Source organism: Aquarana catesbeiana, linkage group LG07, assembly GCF_042186555.1.
Source record: "Aquarana catesbeiana isolate 2022-GZ linkage group LG07, ASM4218655v1, whole genome shotgun sequence".
NCBI lineage: Eukaryota > Metazoa > Chordata > Amphibia > Anura > Ranidae > Aquarana > Aquarana catesbeiana.
The window spans coordinates 299,122,443-299,143,955 of NC_133330.1; the positions used below are offsets into that span (position 1 = coordinate 299,122,443).

The following is a 21,513-nucleotide window of genomic DNA, read 5'->3' on the forward strand; positions in this document are numbered from 1 at the left end:
GCGGACTTTGCGACCGGACTCGAGTTCGTCGGACAGATTTGAAACATGTTTCAAATCTAAGTCCATCAAACTTTTGAGAAAACAAAGTCCGCTGGAGCCCACACACGGTCGAATTGTCCGACGGACTCTGGTACACCGAACCATGTATGCCGGAAAGTCAGATCGTGTGTACGCGGCATATGTGTCATCAAGTGTGAGTGCTTGCAGGGAAATTATATTTATACTTATATTTCCAGAATCTAGACATATGTAACACTCCCATCATTTTTCAACTATCAAATCCCTGATGAAGGTGTTGGAATACCAGAAACGCGTTGGGTATCGGGGTACACTACCCCAGGAGAGTACACATGACATGATGATACATTTTTGTACTTGTTTTGTCTTGTCTTTTGATGGAATGTAACTGAGTTTTGTGTAGACGCTTTCACGTCTTTTTATTGTATTTCAATAAAATACTTTTTACTTTATAGAGTTGTTGGTCTGTTAAAGTCCCATGCAAGGGGGATACTCATACTTGTTTATGGTCCTTAGTCATGACTGGACCTTCAAACCTCATAATCCCAGGAACAATTGGCTTCACTCCAATTATACTGTGAAATGTAAGCAGTGATTGGTTATTTGGTCATTGTGGTTTGCCATATTGTATTAAGTTCATACATTGTGCATGTCACTTCCTTTTCTAGCTGGAACGGTGTATCCTTCCAGAACTACACATAGTGGATGTTGACCATTCCTTTAACTTAGTCACTGTTAACTGTCCAAAGATATCTTAAGCAAAATATCCCCATAGAAAAACATTGAAGGTGAGGAGGATGACAGCGTTAACATTGCACACATTTCTCCACAGCGGCTCTTCATCAATACTGGTCAGCTTCCTCTGTAATTTTTCCTCTTCCTCTGTAGACAGCTTGACTTCAGGCTGCATCGACAATCCACAGAACCAGAAACCAACCTTCTTCCACCAGGGGTATGAAGTGGCTGCAATCAGAATGTGGCTATTATCATTACAAGAAGAGGACATGGGGCAAATCTCTCCCCTAAGAAGTCTAGGGTGACCTGACTTTTCTAATCTGCAGAGATGAACTCAGAATCGTGCTAAGCTTTGGATCTTGGAGCTGACATTCTGCATCCACTCTTCTCACTGCTACTTACTTGACAATTAGCACAAGGGACATTACTTACAATCAATGTGAAGTGTCCCGTGTGCTGCTAGCTGAGTATTTTGTTGAAATTCTCAGACCTCTGATCCTCCCTACCCCTGCAACAGTAATCTTGCAAAGGTGCGGGTGTTATTATGAGCCAAAGGATCTGTCATATGAGTTTGTCAAGAGTGACGACTATGCCTGCCCCCACCCCCCTATTCATAGAAAATGTACTATAGCCTTCTATATATTCATAGCCTCCACGACTGAAAAATGATCTATGAATGGACCTTTTATTCATCCACCCATTCTCCATTCCACCTTTACAGATAGTTAAAAAAGATCATTGTTGTCCTGCTGCTAGCTCTATAAAGTGGCGTTGGACCTAAATATATGAGGGCACCATCAGATGGGTGGTCAATCAACCACAGCTCAAGGAACCCCTAGACACCTGTACAGAAACCCTTGTTGGGAACAGTTATTTTAGACTAACCATCAAACTATATCTTCAATGTCTTTTTTCAAGGTGATCAGCATTCATAGGGATAATACTCTTCTCACTCACCATTGCCCACTGATTTCTGCTCTTTGATGGATGAACTGTCGTTTAAAACGTCAACTTGTGGTTCTACTGATCCCCCTGCTGTAAGTGTAAACAGAGGCTAATATTAAAATATGTATTCTGATGATGAACCTGTGGCCAGAATATATACATGTATACATGTATTCATGTTATTAACAAGCACTTAAAACAAGCCCTCACTGACCTCTGTAGATGCATATATTGTGCAGCAAATTATAAATTATACTCAGAATTCAAAGCAGAATCAATTAAGTTGTTGAAGTCTTGTCTCAGCAGTTCAGCTCACCTTGCTCCCCCTTGCTAGAGCTTCTGTTCTGTGTATACATTGAAGCAGTATTTCTTAACCTTTTTTAGGTCAAGGCACCCTTTAAAACTATGGACAATCTCAAGGCTCAATTCTAAATTGTAAAAACTATTTTTAGTTTTACATGAGACCGCAGCAGTGACACAAGTAGAACACCCAACATTAGAGGTGATTTATTCTTCCAAAGTAAATACACTTTTGCACATTGGAACCGACTAGTATTCCAATCTTTCTTCTCTCCCTCAGCTTCTCTCCATCACTCAGCTAATGTCACCCCAGTGTTGATGGAGAGGGGCAAGGGAGGGTCAAACAAGGATGCTGTGTAGGTGATCAAAACCCTTCCTATCAACAGTTTTGACATCACTGGTTGATAGGATGCCGGTGGCTAGAAGGCCATAATGGTGCACAATAAAAACCTGTGGCCTTGTGTAACTAAAATGCAGGCTTGATCCACCTATTGGCTTGTATACATTTTTGGGCAATTTTTAGGCATTCTGCCAAGGCACCCCTGAAGAAACCTTAAGGCACCCTGGTTGAAAAAGGCTGCATTAGAGATTAGTAGTCTGGAGCCCTGCTGGGCCACTGCTGGGAAGTCGGCTAAAATAGTGTTAATTTTGTCAATGAAAATATTTTAGTTGACTAAATTAACACTGGTGGGAAAGGGTAAGAACCTCTGTTGAGTTATTTGAGTAAGGAATGGTTAGAAGCCCTCTTTTTTGCTGTCATCTGGGGCCAATCTGAGATACTTCCCTTCACTTTCTGTACCTAAAATACAGCTAAAAAGTAAGTGGAGAGCTCTCCAATGTGAGTGCATATTCATTCTTCCACAGCTGTCGTCAGAACAGGTTTCTCCATTGGAAGATTTCCTCTCACCTATTGTTCCTATGTAATAAAAAAACTTGGATTTCCTATACTAGAGACAATGGTACTCAGGACCAATAACAAGGGTGAATCTCCCAAGCAGGTAAACACTTTTGAGGAGTCTAGGAGTTGATTTTATGAAGGGTTAGGTTGACTAAAATTCCAACACATTCAGGGGATCAGGAATTTGTCTGATGAATGGGGGACCTTTTGAATCCCTGAACTGCATTGGATTTCTAGTAAATGTAACACTTAGATCAACTTCTGGATTTTACAAATGTGTCTTACTCTTTCCTTCCATTACTCTAGTCTGCATGAGATGTGCCTATATTTGGTTGTCCTTTGGAGAGCTTGCTAAAGGGAAACCCATTTGTCCTAACCTAAACAGACATTTTAAACAAGATCTAGTGCTCAACACTTCACACCTTCTGACAGAGGTTCTAACTTTTTCACGTTCTACTCGAACCTTAAAAAAATTACCGTACTTTACTTTTTTTTCTTTTTTCTTCAGCTCATTTGAAGCCTTTTGAGCTGAATCATTCCAGTTATAAAGTAAGGGTTGTCATGTGGGACATTATAATTTTCATGAGACTAGCTGTTAAATGCTCCTGCAGGAGGTCAGTATATCAGTAGAATAGGTTAACATAAATTACCTGGGACATTCTCAATTGGCAAGGTGCTAGAAGGTACTGCAGCATTATCTGATGTCTTTTCATGTTCCTCCAGGCTGGTATTTTTCTCTGGTCTATTTCGTGTCCACCAAGTGAAACGACCAATCTAAGCAAATCAAAGGAAAATACAGTGATTATGACTAAGAAGAGTAACACTTTAAGAAAGGAAAACATGAAGCAGTTTTACCTTCCTAAAATTAGTTCCCTTTTACAGTTCAACCAGTCCTTGGTCTAGGGTTGTCACCTTTTCTTCAAGCTAAACCTGAACACTTTAGCGGTGCACAGCAAAATAGTTTTTTATGGGGGAATACAGTGAACTCTGGTGTAAAGGGGGACTATGTAGTTTAGAATTATCGTTTTATCTCTGGAGTTAATCCCCCTTTTGATGTATGTCAATATTCTGTTGGCTTTGCTTTCTGCATCCTGGCATTGCATGCCATTGCTGAGCCTGTCATCTATGAGGACCCCCAGGTCCTTTTCCATCCTAGATTCCCCCAGAGGTTCCCTCCCTAGCGAGTAACTAGCCTTCATATTTTTGGCACCCAAATGCATTACCTTACATTTTTCAACATTAAACCTCATTTGCCATGAAGATGCCCACCCCATTCATTTGTTTAGGTCTTCTTACAAGGTTTCCACATCCTGCATAGAAGTTATTGCCCTGCTTAGCTTTGTATCATCTGCAAATACTGAGATTGAGCTGCTTATACCATCCTCCAGATTGTTTATGAATAGATTAAGCAGGATTGGTCCCAGGACAGATCCTTGGGGGACCCCACTTTCTACACCAGACCATTCCACGTACTCGCCATTTATCACCACCCTTTGGACTCGCCCCTGTAGGCAGTTTTCAATCCAGGTACTCCCCCTATGGTCCATGCCGACAGACCTTAGTATGTACAGCAAATGTTTGTGGGGAACTGTATCGAATGCCTTTGTAAAATCCAGATACACCAAATCTACAGGCCTTCCTTTATCTAGATGGCAGCTCACTTCTTCATAGAAGGTTAATAGATTGGTCTGGTAATAACGATTGTTCATGAATCCATGTTGATTACTGCTAATGTTACCATTTTCATTACTGAAATCTTGGATATAATCCCTTAACATCCCCTCCAATAGCTTGCAGACTATTGATGTTAGGCTAACTAGCCTGTAGTTCCCAGGGATGTACCTCTGCCCGTTTTTAAATATTGGTGCCACGTTGGCTTTTCTCCAATCAGCTGGTACCATTTCAAGTTAGTAAACTGTCCACAAAAAATTACGAACAATGGTCTGGCTATCACCTGGCTGAGTTCCTTAAGGACCCTTGGGTGTAAGCCATCTGGTCCCAGTAAATTATTTATGTTAAGTTTTTCAAGTCTATTTCTAATTCTGTCCTCTGTTAGCCAAGAGGGTGCTTCCTGTGACGTGCTATGAAAATTAACATTAATGTCTTGGTTACTGTATCCCCCCGTTTCTTTTGTGGAGACTAAGGAGAAGAATATATTCAAAACCTTCGCCATCTGTCTTTGGTAACCAGAATCCCTTCATCATACTTTATGGGACCAATATGTTCTGGCCTCCCTTTTCTTACTGTTTTAATACTTAAAGAATTTCTTGGGATTTTTTTACTCTCCTCTGCTTTGTGCCTTTTGTGTTTTATCTTAACTGCCCTGATTGCACTCTTACATTTCTTATGGACTTCTTTGTACAGTTGGAATGCTGACAATGACCCCCCAGCCTTGTATTTTTTTAAGGCCTTTTCCTTTGCTTTTATATGCATACCTTCGTGTACTCACTTGCTCAGAAGCAGGAGAGGGAAAAAAGGGAGGGAGAGGGTAGGCTTTGGTCACAGACAGAGGATGATGAGCTCACTCACCTGAGGATGTAGGCTCAGGCATCTTTCATCCGCTGCTGAGCTTCACATTTTCCACCTACACATCCCTTTTCTAAGGCAAAGCACCCCAGGGATTGGAGTGTGGGTGAGAAGACACAGAGGGGTAGGGGCGGGCAGGGGAGGAGCAGATCAAGCCCCCTCTCCTCTCCCATCCATGTGGGGGATGGAGGGAATTCTGCTAGCTCTGGGCAGGCTGAGAGACAGTATCACAGACACTAGGCTTAGACAACTGCAGCCAGCCCTCCAAGTATTTAGGGTGTGCCCAGGCACGCAGTGCCCATGTGCACGCATATGCACTCGGTGGTTGTGGTACTGGGCTACTTGCAGAGCCACATGGGTGTGCACTGGGCAGCAGGGGGAATCTGCACTGTATGGGGTGATTAGGGTGTGCTCAGGCAGACCCGGAACACCCCGTGTGCACATGCCTATAGGTCTGAAAAATATGTCCAAGTTTTAGGCGGTCTGAAACCTGGACACATGCTTCAAAACCTGCACTGTCCTGGTGAATCCCGGACTGGTGACAGCTCTACCTTAGTTGTGCCTTGAAATATGGCTGGTAAATCCTGGGCAAGACTAAGAGTATGGGTCTGCGGCTACATTACACTCTCTTGGTAGCCTTGGTATCTCTTTGCTTTGCTTTGTTTCCAGGTACCTCTTAAAAAGATGACAGTTTTCCATATAATACCAGATCAAGTGCCAATTTCATGTTTTTAGGTGTGTGAAGATGGGGCTGGCTGCTGGAAGAGGGAACAAGTTATCATGTAAGTCAGAAAACCTATACTGATTGCTGTTGCTCCAAACTGATATTCTCTCTTTTCCCCATTTCCCTACTAACTTCCCCTTTCATTGACATGCACACGCTGATAAAGTTTTTTTACTAGGCCATATTCACACTGAGCATTTAGCCCTTGTGGATCAAATCCCAGTGTTTTGGGGTTTCAAGGAGGCATAGGTACTGTGTCCAGCTTTGCCTCCTGCAGCCTGTCAAAGTCTATGACAAACTGCAATACACTGTGGCTGGATGCATTTGAAGGCTGTACCCAGTAGTACTCGCATTTAGGGCCCTATGCGTTTAGAGACATATGCAGGAATTCTGTTTTCTGGGCATACATAGGGCCCCAATTGAAGGTACCACTTGGTACAGTGACGAGATAGTACTTTCATTATTCACTCTTTTTGCATTGCTAAAAGAAGTGAAAAAATAATTGAGACAGAGAGACTCCTACTTCAGAAAGCAGGTAAGTCTGCTGACAGATGAAAAGCTCTTACCAAGCAATATAACAAGACAGTGGGTGATTCAACTCAAAACACCCAAACCATCTGTTTCAGAAAACCTATCTTCCCCTATTTGATTGAACTAAGTAGAAGACAGTCTTACCTCCTCATCAGACATAGCTGGGGTAAACAGGCTGATCACAATGCAGACAATTGCTGTAAACCCAAAAAGAAAGATTGCAAAATACAAATAGTGAACATCCTTCAGCAAAGCCGGACGGGTGTCCTTCTCTCCGCAGTTTGGGGCTTGATATACAAAATCCATTATCATTCGAACCAAACCCACCACCAGCCCAATGATCAGACCCCAGAAGGCTCCCTGCAAAAGACAAAAGAATACAAGTAACCAATGACAGAACTGTGAAGTTACTTAAAGTACACCTGTGATTTTGTGACAAATAAAGTGACATAAAGCAAGATTGCAGAGAAGGCAGGTACTTACCAACTGACCTTGACCTTCTTCCTGATACTGACCTTGACTCTAGCCTAGATCTAGTTCAGATCTAGCCATCTTGTGACTATGTGTGTGTATGTATATATATATATATATATATATATATATATATATATATATATACATACATACATACATATTTATACATACACACAGTATCACACAAAAATGAGTACACCCCTCACATTTTTGTAAATATTTTATTATATCTTTTCATGTGACAATGCTGAATAAATTACACTTTGCTACAATGTAAAGCAGTGAGTGTACAGCTTGTAAATTTGCTGTCCCCTCAAAATAACTCAACACACAGCCATCAATGTCTAAACCACTAGCAAGAAAAGTGAGTACACCCCTAAGTGAAAATGTCCAAATTGGGCCCAAAATGTCAATATTTTGTGTGGCCACCATCATTTCCCAGCACTGCCTTAACCCTCTTGGGCATGGAGTTTTACCAGAGCTTCACAGGTTGCCACTGGAGTCCTCTTCCACTCCTCCATGATGACATGATGGAGCTGGTGGATGTTAGAGATCTTGCGCTCCTCCACCTTCCATTTGAGGATGCCCCACAGATGCTCAATAGGGTTTAGGCCATGCTTGGCCAGTCCAACACCTTTACCATCAGCTTCTTTAGCAAGGCAGTGGTCATCTTGTAGGTGTGTTTGGGGTCATTAGCATGTTGGAATACTGCCCTGCAGCCCAGTCTCCAAAGAGAGGGGATCATGCTCTGCTTCAGTATGTCACAGTACATGTTGGCATTCATGGTTCCCTCAATGAGCTGTATCTCCCCATTGCCGGCAGCACTTATGCAACCCCAGACCATGACACTCCCACCACCATGCTTGACTGTAGGCAAGACACACTTGTCTTTGTACTCCTCACCTGGTTGTCGCCACACACGCTTAACACCATCTGAACCAAATAAGTTCATCTTGGTCTCATCAGACCACAGGACATGGTTCCAGCAATCCATGTCCTTAGTTTGCTTGTCTTCAGCAAACTGTTTGCGGCTTTCTTGTGCATCATCTTTAGAAGAGGCTTCCTTCTGGGACAACAGCCATGCAGACCAATTTGATGCAGTGTGCGGCGTATGGTCTGAGAACTGACAGGCTGACCCCCCACCCCTTCAACCTCTGCAGCAATGCTGGCAGAACTCATACGTCTATTTCCCAAAGACAACCTCTGGATATGACACTTAGCACGTGTACTCAACTTCTTTGGTTGACCATGGCAAGGCCTGTTCTGAGTGGAACCTGTCCTGTTAAACTGCTGTATGGTCTTGGCCAACGTGCAGCAGCTCAGTTTCAGGGTCTTGGCAATCTTCTTAGTTTAGGCCATCTTTATGTAGAGCAACAATTCTTTTTTTCTGATTCTCAGAGAGTTCTTCGCCATGAGGTGCCATGTTGAACTTCCAGTGACCAGTATGAGAGAGTGAGAGTGAAAACACCAAATGTAACACACCTGCTCACCAGTCACACCTGAGACCTTGTAACACTAACAAGTCACATGACATCGGGGAGGGAAAATGGGGTAATCGGGCCCAATTTGGACATTTTCACTTAGGGGTGTACTCACTTTTGTTGCCAGTGATTTAGACATAAATGGCTGTGTGTTGAGTTATTTTGATGGGACAGCAAATTTACACTGTTATACAAGCTGTACACTCACTATTTTACATTGTAGCAAAGTGTCATTTCTTCAGTGTTGTCACGTGAAAAGATATAATAAAGTATTTACAATAATGTGAGGGATGTACTCACTTTTGTGAGATACCGTACATATACACACAAATCTGGAGAAAGTACATAGGGGAATCTTTTGCAGTTGGTGATCACCGTAAAAGTCAGTATGTGTAAGGCCGGCTGCAACGGATTAAAGAAAACCTGTACTATTGCTGACCTCTCCTTCTGAAAATGCTGGTTGATTGGTTTTTAATGCTGATACATTGGCTTTGGTAATTACTGACTCAGGACAATTAAAAACATAAGGAGTTGTGATTTTACTTTGGCTGAACATGCAGCGAGAACTCACTATCGGCAGGTTTGTCATACAGAATACTGCAGGGCAGTAAAACATCTGTGTGTAAGCAGGTTAACTTTAATTCTGCCCCAGCTGGAAGGGTTAGTGTTAACATGCTTCCCGGGTCTTTCTTGGCAAGCCTTCTTGGGTCCGACCCACTGACAGGGTTCCGGTCCAGAGATATGATGATGATGATAATGGGGTGTGCATAATGTAAGACATGACAACGTTGCCGGAGCCCTTCCATCAAGTTTACTACCGAAACTGGAGCACCTGAGGATAAAGAGCCTTCTACAGTGTATGGGATCACTGAAACCTGCAGTTCACCTGAAGATAAACGTTCTGGAGATCTGCCATATTCGACTCTATCCAGTGCAGGTACGCCGGGGCAGCTACAAAGCCTGAGCTAGGAAAACATTTAAGGAAAGACTGTTACTTGTTTATCAGCCGCTTCAGCCCTGGAAGATTTTACCTCCTTCCTGACCAGAGCGTTTTTTTACGATTCGGCACTGCGTCACTTTAACTGACAATTGCGTGGTCGTGCGACATGTCTACCAAACAAAATTGACGTCCTTTTTTCCCCACAAATAGAGCTTTCTTTTGGTGGTATTTGATCGCCTATGCGATTTTTATTTTTTGCGCTATAAACAAAATAAGAGTGACAATTTTGAAAAAAAAACGCATTATTTTTTACATTTTGCTATAATAAATATCCCCCAAAAATATATAAAAAAAATTTTTTTTCCTCAGTTTAGGCCGATCATATTCTTCTACAAATTCTTGGTAAAAAAAAAAAAAAATCGCAATAAGCATTTATTGATTGGTTTGCGCAAAAGTAGGGGATAGTTTTATGGCATTTTTATTAATATTTTTTTTTTTACTAGTAATGGCGGCGATCAGCGATTTTTATTGTGACTGCAACATTATGGCGGACATGTCGGACATTTTTGACACATTTTTGGGATCATTGTCATTTATACAGCGATCAGTGCGATTAAAAGTGCACTGATTACTGTGTAAATGACACTGGCAGTGAAGGGGTTAACCACTAGGGGGCGGGGAGGGGTTAAGTATGTCCTAGGGGAGTGATTAGTAACTGTAGGGGGGATGGGCTAGCAGTGAGCTGTGATCAGTGACACTGTCACTAGGCAGAACGGGGAGATGCTGTTTACATCAGCATCTCCCCGTTCGCCCTCTCCGTGAGGCGATCGCGGGTATCCCCGCAGCGATCGAGTCCGCGGGACCCGTGACCCGACTCCCGGAGCTCCCGGCCGGCGTACCTGTAAGTCCATTTTTCACATTGGGGTATGAAGACAGTTTCGTAGGAGTTAATACCGTGTGAAGACACAAGCGGTTACCAACTAAACTTTCTCTAGCAGCCTGTTGTAAGTGTGTACATGTGGCAGGTGGGATAGCCTCTGGCAGGAGGAGTTGTTGTAGGCACCCTCTCCACGAGTGCTAGGCACCGGGCTCGCAACCGTCCTGGGAGTGAGGTAGTGGAGATACACTGGATAGGTGCAGAGGGCAACAGCCCTGCGTGTCCCTCCTAAATGCAAAAGTGACCATAATGGTGTTTATTAACATTGGGAGACTTAACTGGAGTTCAGTTGTCTGTACAAGTAAAGGTAACCAATGTGTAAGGCAAGTGACCCTGTTAGGGGGGCCTAGCATGGCCCAGAAGAACCCACCCCAGGGTAGGCCTCCAATGTGACCCACACTTGGCGCCCAATAAAGAGGGAAACATGGAGGAGGTACCACCCGCCTACCCACCTATCCCTTACATGTGTGTATGTTTTGCTGCCTCACTGGCTTGATGAGTGAGACATAGCTCTCTTTTAGAGACTTACATTCTGCATCATTTTCGGCAGCGAAGCGAAGAAGTGACAAATTGCTCCACTTGCCAACGAGGGAGCAACAAATACAAGCAAATGTTTTCTCTGCACATCTCACTAGGGACAGAATTACCTTGGGATTTAGAACACCGGTTTTATGTCTGTAGGTGTAAAAACAGGGTAGTGTCTTAAGAAGCGTTGAGTACGTTGAGTATAATGCTTATAGCTGAAAATCTAAAAGGTGAGAAAAATCAATGGTACTTTAACTCTACAGGATCTACCAAAAGAAAATTTGGGGTTGACTGACCCTTTGATTGTATAGTTGGTATTCAGACACTGCAAAAGCTGTAGTACATGACTGACCAAAGTGTTGGGAAACACAAAGATACCTGGAAGTCAATTTAGGAAATAGTAAATACTTCCAAAAACCAAATAAGTTATAGGTAGTGTCATCATTTGATGCACATAGGGGGTTATTTACGAAAGGCAAATGCACTTTGCACTGCAAGTGCACTTGAAAGTGCAGTCCCTCTAAATCTAAGGCGTAGATCTGAAATGAGTGGAAGCTCTGCTGATTTTATCATCCAATCATGTGTAAGCTAAAATGCTGTTTTTTATTTTCCTTGCATGTTCCCCTCGGATCTACAGTGACTTGAATTTTCCTTTAGTAAATAACCCCCATAGTCTCCAACCATGATCAGGACCTATGCAGTCTTACATCTTATTTCATTGCCATTGTACAATAGTTTGCAATATTCATGTGATGTACTTACTGATTCATTAGCTCTCTTGACAAAAATTGCCAAAATAAATATGGCGGTGACCGGTGGGGAGAGGTAACTAGTGACAGACTGCATATAATCAAACAGTTGCCCGCTGTTTGCTGCCTGGATGATGGGGATCCAAAGGATACTTATACCCACTAGTATGACTATGAATACTCTGCCAGAGAGAGAACATAAAACATTATGTAAACAAAACATTACAGTAAATGTATGATAATTATACAAGGTGAAGTTTAAAAAATGTGATATTATGTTATTGCAGTGTTACTAAAACCAGGACCCTGCATTCACCATATCTGGTCTCCCACAATGCACAGAACATGGAAATGCAATAGTTATAGTAAATATAAACTGCTAAATACCTTTTCTCATTAGCAGTATAAAGCAGTCTTGTGACTTCTATCAGTGTCTGGTTAAAGCTTGTAGGAGGAGTTTTCATTCTACTCTGACTGTCCTATGAGGATACAGGATGCCTGGCCCTCTGTCTGGACATTGCTGATTGGCCCTGTGCTGATCACATGCACTCTCCCATTAAAATAAAAAAAAACTCTCTAGCAATACACACCAAACTGGGCATGTGCAGCTTTTCCCCTAGCCTCTGTTCTATCAGGAGATGGTTTGGGGACTGTGGGAGAAGGGGAGGATTAGAGAAGACAGATCATACAGCCTTTTTACACAATGCAGAGAATTAACCCCTTAGATTGCACAGTGAGTATAACAAGCATGCTTTATTGCATATGCAGACTGATTTTACTGTTGTGGGTTTAGTAACACTTTAATCATGGAGGTTGTTCTGCCCCGCTTTCATGCATTTTGCAATTCTTGTATTGAACTGCAGTATATTATCATTTTTCTGTAGTATGCTGACATTTAGTGGTGGTTTCTGGCCACTACAGATAGTTTACTAATAGTTTTGTCCTCTGTTCTCCCCTCCTCTTTGGTGCTAGTTGTTTAGTCCTAGCCAGACCCTCCCCACTTCTTCTAAGTTCCCTCATCAGTGTTAGTTATCAACAGAGATGGGGCTTAGGAAAGTAATTGTCTTCCTAAACTTCAAAAGACTGTAAAAACATCCTCTGTACTGCAACTGTTTGGAGTAAAATTGATTTGGATTAAACTTCTGTGTCTTATTGAAGAGTTATAGGCTAAGTTCACCTTTTTTTCCAGCAGAATTTCACTTTTCATAATTAATAGAAGCCTTTTCTAATGTCTTTTCTACCCAAGCCATCCCAATGTGCTTATCTCTCACTTACTTAGTCCATGGAAGTTTTGAATCTCCACCTTTCTGTTCAAAATGTTAAAAAATGCTTTCTGAAGATACCTGTTCCTGTAAATCATCATGCAACAATGCAAGAAACTTCATATCACATCGTGCACTGCCTTACTGCATCACAGTAATTTTTATTTCCACCTCTCCGTATACACATTCCAAAAATAATCAATCCAACGCGTTTTGTCATCACGGATATCAAGTGGAATGGTCACTCCCCTTGATGTGATGAAACGCGTCAGTTTGGACCAACATGAGTGACGCGATCGCGCCAGTTGTGACCCAGAGGTTAGATGCACAACAGGAGGAAGGATCTAGATTACCTGTAATCCAACATTGCAACATAACATACCACTTATTTTTTATAATGGCCTTGTGAGTTTGTTTTTAATCATTGAATTAAAAAGATTTTAATCAATGCTACACTATGGGAGCCTTATTGTTTTTCATTTAACTTGGATGGATCCTTTCTGGAATGTGGAGAGCTGTTATCTGGAGGTTTGACGATTCCCAATTACTTGGAGTATATACAAAGCTTGTTTGACCATCCGTTATAGGCGGTCACACATTCTGGTAAGGTGCATTATTCAAAGCACTTTTTGTGTGGTGGAGGGTTATCTCTCTTCGCTTTCTGGCAGAGAAGTCCCCTTGGATGATTACTTCCGAACACTGCTGGAATCTTTGACTAGAACTTTTTTCTATGTTTGATTTATCACATATTTGGACTTTGTTTATTTTAATTTTTTCTATACATGTTTTTTTTCATGTTCTTTCACTTCTTTGGAGTTTTTTCCTCTTTGAGGTGGATTTATCCTTCTCATAATAATTTTCATTAGATTCAAATTACCAATTTTTTTTCATTTAATTGCTCATATATCAATTCATAAGCGCTATACTTTCTTATGTATTATTAAATGTAAAATAACGTACGCTACAATCGTTGGTCATTGGGCTGCAGTCAGGATCTCACCATCAGGCTGAATCAAAATGGCGCCTACTTCCCCCGGGCATAATAGGTTTGTCTCTACTACTCTGCCTTTCCTGGGCGTTTCTCTGACCCAATTGAAGCCTTGTTTTTTTTCTACTTGGCCTGCAGAAGTCGCACCATATTTGAATAGTGTGTGTGCATGTGTATCGACATCCCCAAATGGCTGTGGATTTCATAGGAAGGCTGGCCCAAGTGACAAGTGGCGCTCATGCATGACTTGCTTAAGTCCAGCAGCGCCATTTTGGGGTGGTGCCTTCAATTCTTGTGGTGCCATCCCTAACATGGCTACTCAGCAGAGCAAGGTTGCGGAGGACTACACTATCAGGGAGACTGACACGGACATTTGTTTGCTGGGGACAGACACCTCAAAAAGGGGTCTGTCTCCTGCAAACAGGGACAGATGGCAACCATACTATAAATAGTTTAGTTTTATTTTACACATGTTACTCAATGAATACTGCACCTGCCAACAATCATAAGCTCTTGTTCTGTGGCATTTCTTCGAATACGGGACCAGACATCCAATGTGAAGATTGTGCTGGCACTATTGAAGATGGACGTGAGAGAGCTCATCAGAGCAGCCATGATTACCGCTATCATTAACCCCTTTAGTCCTAAAATATAAAAATCCATTACAAGTCATTTCTGAATAAATAAAAAACATTTGATACAGAAAAAGAAAAACTGTGTGGCATGCAAAAATTACACATTTGCTTTATAGGTGTATGCCATCTCATGAACTTATCGCTTTTTTAATATTTACATTATTACTTAGTGCTGTGCTCCCAGTGCAATGACACTGGACCTGTCGTGCCTTCAATATACACTATACAGTATTAAAGGAAGACAATAGCAAATATTTATTCGCTATTGCCACACAAGTGGGTCTGCTCGGGTGGGTCTGACGCCTTTTTTTTTTACGCCTATTAGAGCCTCTGGTTCTAATCACGTGCTCCAAAAAAAAAGAAACCCATTGGAATCCATACATCCAGCTCCCCGCATGTAGATTAGGAGGCCGGACGCATGGATAGGGGGGACGGAGCTCCTGCGCCCTGCTTTACGGGCTGCCACTGCTTTGCGGCTATAACAGCTTCAACTCTTCTGGGAAGGCTGTCCACAAGGTTTAGGAGTGTGTCTATGGGAATGTTTTGTGCACTGGTCCAAATCATTTGGTGGAGGGGGATTATGGTGTGGGGTTGTTTTTCAGGGGTTTGGCTTGGCCCCTTAGTTCCAGTGAAGGGAACTCTTAAAGCCCTTTCACACTGCGTGGGGGAGTCTGCAGTAAAGTTTTAGCGGCGCTTTACTGTCAATTTTGCAGCGCTTTTGGAACTGAAGGGATAAAAGCGCCCGCAAAGCGCAACTGCTCAGGCACTTTGCAGGCGCTCTGGCGGCGCTGCCCATTGATATCAATGGACAGGGGCACTTTAGGAGCAGTGTATACACCACTCCTAAAGCGCCTCAAAGAAGCTGCTTGCAGGACTTTTTTGGACGTCCTGCCAGTGCAGTGCACTGAGGCTTTCACACTGGGATTGCAGATGAGGCTTTTTTCAGGCGTTTTACAGGCGCTATTTTTAGCGCTAAAGCACCTGAAAAACGTCTCCAGTGTGAAAGGGGTCTTAGGGCACTTTCACACTGGGGCGGGCAGGCGTTGGCGGTAAAGCGCCGCTATTTTTAGCAGCGCTTTACCGTCGTTTTTGCAGCACTTTTTGGCCACTAGCAGGGTGCTTTTAACCCCCGCTAGCGACAAAAAAAAGGGTTAAATGTGCCGGCAAAGCGCCGCTGCCCATTGACTTCAATGGGCAGCGGCGCTTTAGGAGCCATGTATACACTGCTCCTAAAGCGCCTCAAAGATGCAGCTTGCAGGACTTTTTTCAGCGTCCTGCCAGAGCACTGCTCCAGTGTGGAAGCCCTCAGGCTTTCACACTGGAGTGACAGAAGAGGCGCTTTGCAGGCGCTATTTTTAGCGCTATAGCGCCTGTAAAGTGTCTCTGTGTGAAAGTAGCCTTAAGGCGTCAGCATACCAAGACATTTTGGACAATTTCATGCTCCCCACTTTGCGGGAACAGTTTGCGGATGGCCCTTTCCTGTTCCAACATGACTGCACACCAGTGCACAAAGCAAGGTCCATAAAGACATGGATGAGTGAGTTTTGGGTGGAGGAACTTGACTGGCCTGTACAAGTCCTGAGTCCTGACCTCAACCCGATAGAACACCTTTAGGACGAGTGCAGACTGCGAGCCAGGCATTCTCGTCCAACATCAGTGCCTGACCTCACAAATGCGCTTCTGGAAGAATGGTCAAACATTCCCATAGACACACTTCTAAACATTGAGGACAGCCTTCCCAGAAGAGTTGAAGCTGTTATAGCTGCAAAGGTTGGGCCAACTAGTAAAGGCAGGTGTCCCGATACTTTTGACTATATAGTGTTGCAACTACAGAGTTGTTTGTAGCTGTTGTACCTGACTCTCCTGCCCATTCACAAAAAGACATTGTATTATGTGAACCCATTCACAAAAACCAAAGTATTCTATGAATGGACAGCAGAGGGGAGGGGCAAGCAGAGCAGCTTCTGTACATCAGAGCACATATTTCCTGTCAGAGGGCTGAAAGTATAGCGGTAGCTGTTAAGAAAAGTTGTAAGTAAATAGTAAGCTGTAAAGTAAATTGTAAAAAAAAAGAGATTGGCATACACCTCATTGGACATAAACTCTTAAAAATCAGCTTAAATTGCTGTAATACCCAGAGATCCCCTTTAAGTAATGACAACGTTTCCTAGTGGAAATGTAAACATCTCTGGTTCATAAGGGGTTCAAAGGTCTGAGAACTGAAATGGTTAAAGTATATGACAAGCCAAAACTTTTTAATTTATTTCCGTGTTGCTATTGGAGCATTCCCGTTACTTCCTGTCTAGTAAAATGTTGTCAGTGACAGGACTGGTGCTACCGTAAGGTGGCTTAAGCATGCGCCTTAGGGCGCCAGGATGGGGGGGAAGCAGCACTTTCTGGAGATTCAGATATTTACAGTGTTGCAGACGTGTTTTTTTACACACTCCTGGCTGCTACAGCGGCCGGGAGTGTGTGTACTTTAGGAAAGCCAACTGTCAACTTTCATGTTGAATTGATACAAGTGGCTGTGAAGCCGCCAATCACTTCCACCACCACCTTTGTGATGTGCCGCCCCTGCCATGTACACCAGGCTCCGCTGTCCCACCTGCAGGCCTGGTGCTGTCATGGCGCTGACAAGAGCGGTGGGAGCTCAGCAGAACTCCATCCGCTCAGCCCCCCTCCTGTACACAGACCAGGAAGTGACGTGTATGATGTCACTTCCTGGACCGAAGCTGTCATTCTCCAGGATCAGTGCTGGGGGAAGCAGCTGATGGAATCTTGGGGTTTATTTACTAAAGGCAAATCCACTTTGCACTACAAGTGCACTTGGAAGTGCAGTCGCTGTAGATCTGAGGGGGACATGCAAGGAAAATAAAAACAGCATTTTTGCTTGTACATGATTGGATGATAAAATCAGCAGAGCTTCCCCTCAGATCTACAGCGATCCACAGCTACTGCACTTCCAAGTGCACTTGTAGTGCAAAGTGGTTTTTGCCTTTCGTAAATCAACCCCATAGTCTGTGTTCCATCAGCTGCAGTGGATTAGAGAGGGGACATCCAGGGTCTAATAGATCCCGGGTGTCTCCATTAAGAGAACCTGTCACCCATAAGCTACCATATAGGGGCTATTGGTCCCCTATGTGATAGCAATAAAAGTTATGTAAAAATAAATACAAACTAAACCAAAAATGTTTTAAGCATATAAGGAGACCTTTAACAAAAACAATGAACATTTTTTTTAGAGCCTCCCTACACACACGCCTACGAAAAAAACACGTGCGTCGGGGCACCTACGTATGAAAACGGCAATTGTCCTGCACATGTTATATATATCAGCGCACACGCCAGAATGAGTGCAATAATTTTAGCCCCAGTGCTCCTGCGTTACTCTAAACGGATGACCTGTAGGGGATTTTAAATCATTGCGGGCCCAAGCAATGTTCAGGTTTAACATGGGTACCTATTTACTTGACACAATCTCATCTATTATAATTTACTAAAATTAGTTAGGAAATAAATATTTTGTTCTCTAGGGCAGTGTTTCTCAACTCCAGTCCTCAAGGTGTCCCAACAGGTCATGTTTTCAGGCATACCATTATTTTGCACAGGTGATTTGACCCGTTTCACTGCCTTAGTAATTACCACAGCCGTTTCATCTGAGGGAAATCCTGAAAACATGACCTGCTGGGGCGCCTTGAGGACTGCAGTTGAGAAACACAAAAAAAAGATAAAAATGTAAAAACTGGCTCCGGGACTGCTGTTTTGCAGGGGGTGGTGAAAGACGTTGGGGGGATTGGGTGGTGTAAGGACAGTGGGGGAAGGGGGCGGTGGGCGCACCTTCACCTAAGTAGACAAAAATCTTAGCACCGGCCCTGGACTTATCAGCAAAACAGAAAGTGAGGATATATCCAGATAGCAGTAAAATCCCAAAAAGGTTTCTAACCCTTCCCTAATCTATCGAAAACTAGGGAAAAAAGTTTTGGCTTCACATATAGTCATGTGGTTGTTAGCACTGCTAATGAAGAACAGACCATCAAAAACACAAGAAAGTAATCTTTCTAGGTCCAACCTTTGGTCGGCATATTCCACGCAGAATTCTACTATATGACACTGTGCAAAGTGCATACAAAATGCCAGCTCCTGGACCCTTAGACCTGGTCTCTGCAAACAGTATGGAAATGATCAATAATTGCATCACACAACTAAAATGATATTATGCATCGCACAGTGCAACATTCAGGGACTACTAGGCGGAAAACTGCTTAAAGTGGTTGTAAACCCTTACATATACCCAGTGAAGTGATTGTCCTCAAGTTATACACAGAGAGCAAACAATTCCTCCTACATGAGCTGTACCTGTTTATCTGCGGTCCTCTCTTCTCCGTTCAAAGTCCAGAATTTAGAAAGCTTGTATGAGCTGTCAGAAAGCTGAAATGACACTCTGTAGAGCTCAGTGAGGAGAGCTCTGAGAGCTGATTGGCGGGAAGGGACACACCCCTCCATACAGCTCACAGGAACAGAGGCTGTCAATTAGCTAGAATTCTCTTCCATGTCACTTTTTTTCTCTTGGTGTCAGGAAAACTTGTCAGAAGAGAATTATGCTGATAGCAGAAGAATGAATCAACAGACAGAAATAAAACTTAGTGCCCTGGATTGAGACACTATAGAGGGATATGAATTGTTAATGTTCCATGTCTGAGGTTTACAACCACTTTAACAACGCATCCATTGAAAATATATTCTTTTTTAAAGATATTTTTAATTGAGAATGTATTAAGCACCGCCAGCTAATATGATGAGTTCCCTGGGTAAGGTCCCAATCCGAGGGAGTTTATATGTATTAAAAACACGTCTTGTTGGCAAAAAACAAAATAACACCTAAAATCATATATGAATGCAAACACTTTTTCAAAGCATTTGTATGAGAAGAACTTTTATGGTTGTGTAGACATACACTAACAGAGAAGATAAAGTGACATCTCACCGACAGGCATGAGTGTAATTACCAGCTTGGGATAGGCAATGTTGGAGCAGCTTGTTTCAATCTGACAATATTTCCGGCATTCGTCTGGATGAACACAGCCAATCTCATCTGGAAGAATGGGGTGAATGGTAAAGGAAACTTGTAATGAGAGAAATATTGGATCTGTCCCTGTTGGTATCTGTCTGAGAATATTAGTTTCTTGGTAACAATTCTTTCTGGGTTACTAACCCAGAACAAGTGGCATGTTAGTTGCAGTGCCTCTGAAAACAATAAAGCCATTGGATCAGCATGACAGCCAGGCAACTAGCATTTTCAGAAAGAGAGGATGGCAGCGGCAGCCACTATGTTCATATATTTCACATTATTTGGGCTAGGGTTGTATTTTCTGACATAAATCATACATGGTAGAAATATGGCAAACCCTTTCAGATGGTGCTAGTTCCTACCTGTCATTCTTATCCTCCAGCTTCACTATGGAACACATATAAAGGTCAGGTGTTTTGGCTATACGTGAGCTTAGAGCCAATATCCAGAATCCAGAGGGATCTCACCTGGAAACAAGGCTCTGCTAATCATTCCTGGAAGTACTACAAAGAATGCTGGAAGAATTTTCAGGTAACCCCCAACTATGGAGCCTCCCTTAGCGTGGGAGAGGTTCTTGGCTGCTAGGGATCGCTGAACGATAACCTGGAACACATTTAATAAATTATTTTAATAGTAAAATAAGAATTATTTTTAAATAATAATAATAATATTAAGTGTGTATATATAAATATAAAACTTAGTGACCACTGAATAACACTGATTATCTTCTTACAATGGCATTAGACAGTTGGTGGGATATATTAGGCAGCAAGTAAACATGTTGTCCCTGAAACTGATGTGTTGAAAGCATACAAAATGGGAATTGCATTTGTGGCTGTGTAGATGCAGAATGGTCAGGATGCCCATGATGACCTGTGTCCACAGCCAAAAGCACCTACAGTCAGCATCTGAACTGGATCAACGGAAGAAGGTGGCCTGGTTTGATGAACCATGTTTTTTTTTACATCATGGATGGCCAGGTGTGTGCATCAGAGATGGCACCAGTTTGCAGTATGGGAAGAAGGCAAGCTGGCAGAGGCAGTGTGATGCTTTGGACAATGTTCTGCTGGGAAGCCTTGGGTCCTGCCATTCATGTGGATGTTACTGTGACACATACCGCCTACTTAAACATTGTTGTTGAACAAGTACACCCCTTCATGGAAATGGTATTCCCTGATGGCAGTGGCCTATTTAAGCAGAATAATGCTTCCTGCCACACTGCAAAAATGGTTCAAGCATGGTTTGAGGAGCACAACAATGAGTTTGAGGTGTTGGCTTGGCTTCCAAATTCTCCAGATCTCAATCCAATCAAGCATCTGTGGGATGTGCTGGATAAAAAAGTACGATCCATGGAGGCCCCACCTCACAACTTACAGGACTTTGCTACTTGCTGCCAGGTACCACAGCATACCTTCAAAGGTCCAGTGGTGTCCATACCTCGACATACCAGGGCTGTTTTGGCAGCAAAAGAGGCTGTTTTGGTGGAAAAAGTGGGACCTACTCAATATTAGATGGGTGGTCACACCATTATGGCAGGTTGGTCTCTCTCTCTCTCTCTCTCTCTCTCTATATATATATATTTACAAACAGTATAGGATAATATAATAATAATAGTCAAATAATAATTCCTGAATGCATTTATTTAATTTAATAGTAAAATAAGAATTCTGTAAAGTTTATCTTATTAAAAGCCCTTTACCTAGAAGGCATATTAAGCATAATTATCATTTTTTCTGCAGGAACCCAATCAGGTTCTTGATTTTATTGAATTTTAAAG

At 42.6% G+C, this 21,513-nt stretch overlaps 1 protein-coding gene across 1 annotated transcript in view; it reads right to left on the reverse strand.

The window, feature by feature from the left end:
* Positions 1-489: 489 nt before the first annotated feature.
* LOC141103691 (sodium/glucose cotransporter 4-like) overlaps positions 490-21,513 on the reverse strand; it is a 53,222-nt gene continuing 32,198 nt past the window's right edge. Inside the window, exons 8-15 of the mRNA XM_073593580.1 lie at positions 20,204-20,339; positions 19,653-19,760; positions 14,527-14,677; positions 11,797-11,965; positions 6,822-7,037; positions 3,547-3,670; positions 1,711-1,788; positions 490-981 (exon numbers count right to left, since the gene is read on the reverse strand). Of these exons, the coding sequence (XP_073449681.1) occupies positions 773-981; positions 1,711-1,788; positions 3,547-3,670; positions 6,822-7,037; positions 11,797-11,965; positions 14,527-14,677; positions 19,653-19,760; positions 20,204-20,339 (1,191 nt within the window). The 3' untranslated portion in view covers positions 490-772. The remainder of the gene's footprint in view (positions 982-1,710; positions 1,789-3,546; positions 3,671-6,821; positions 7,038-11,796; positions 11,966-14,526; positions 14,678-19,652; positions 19,761-20,203; positions 20,340-21,513) is intronic.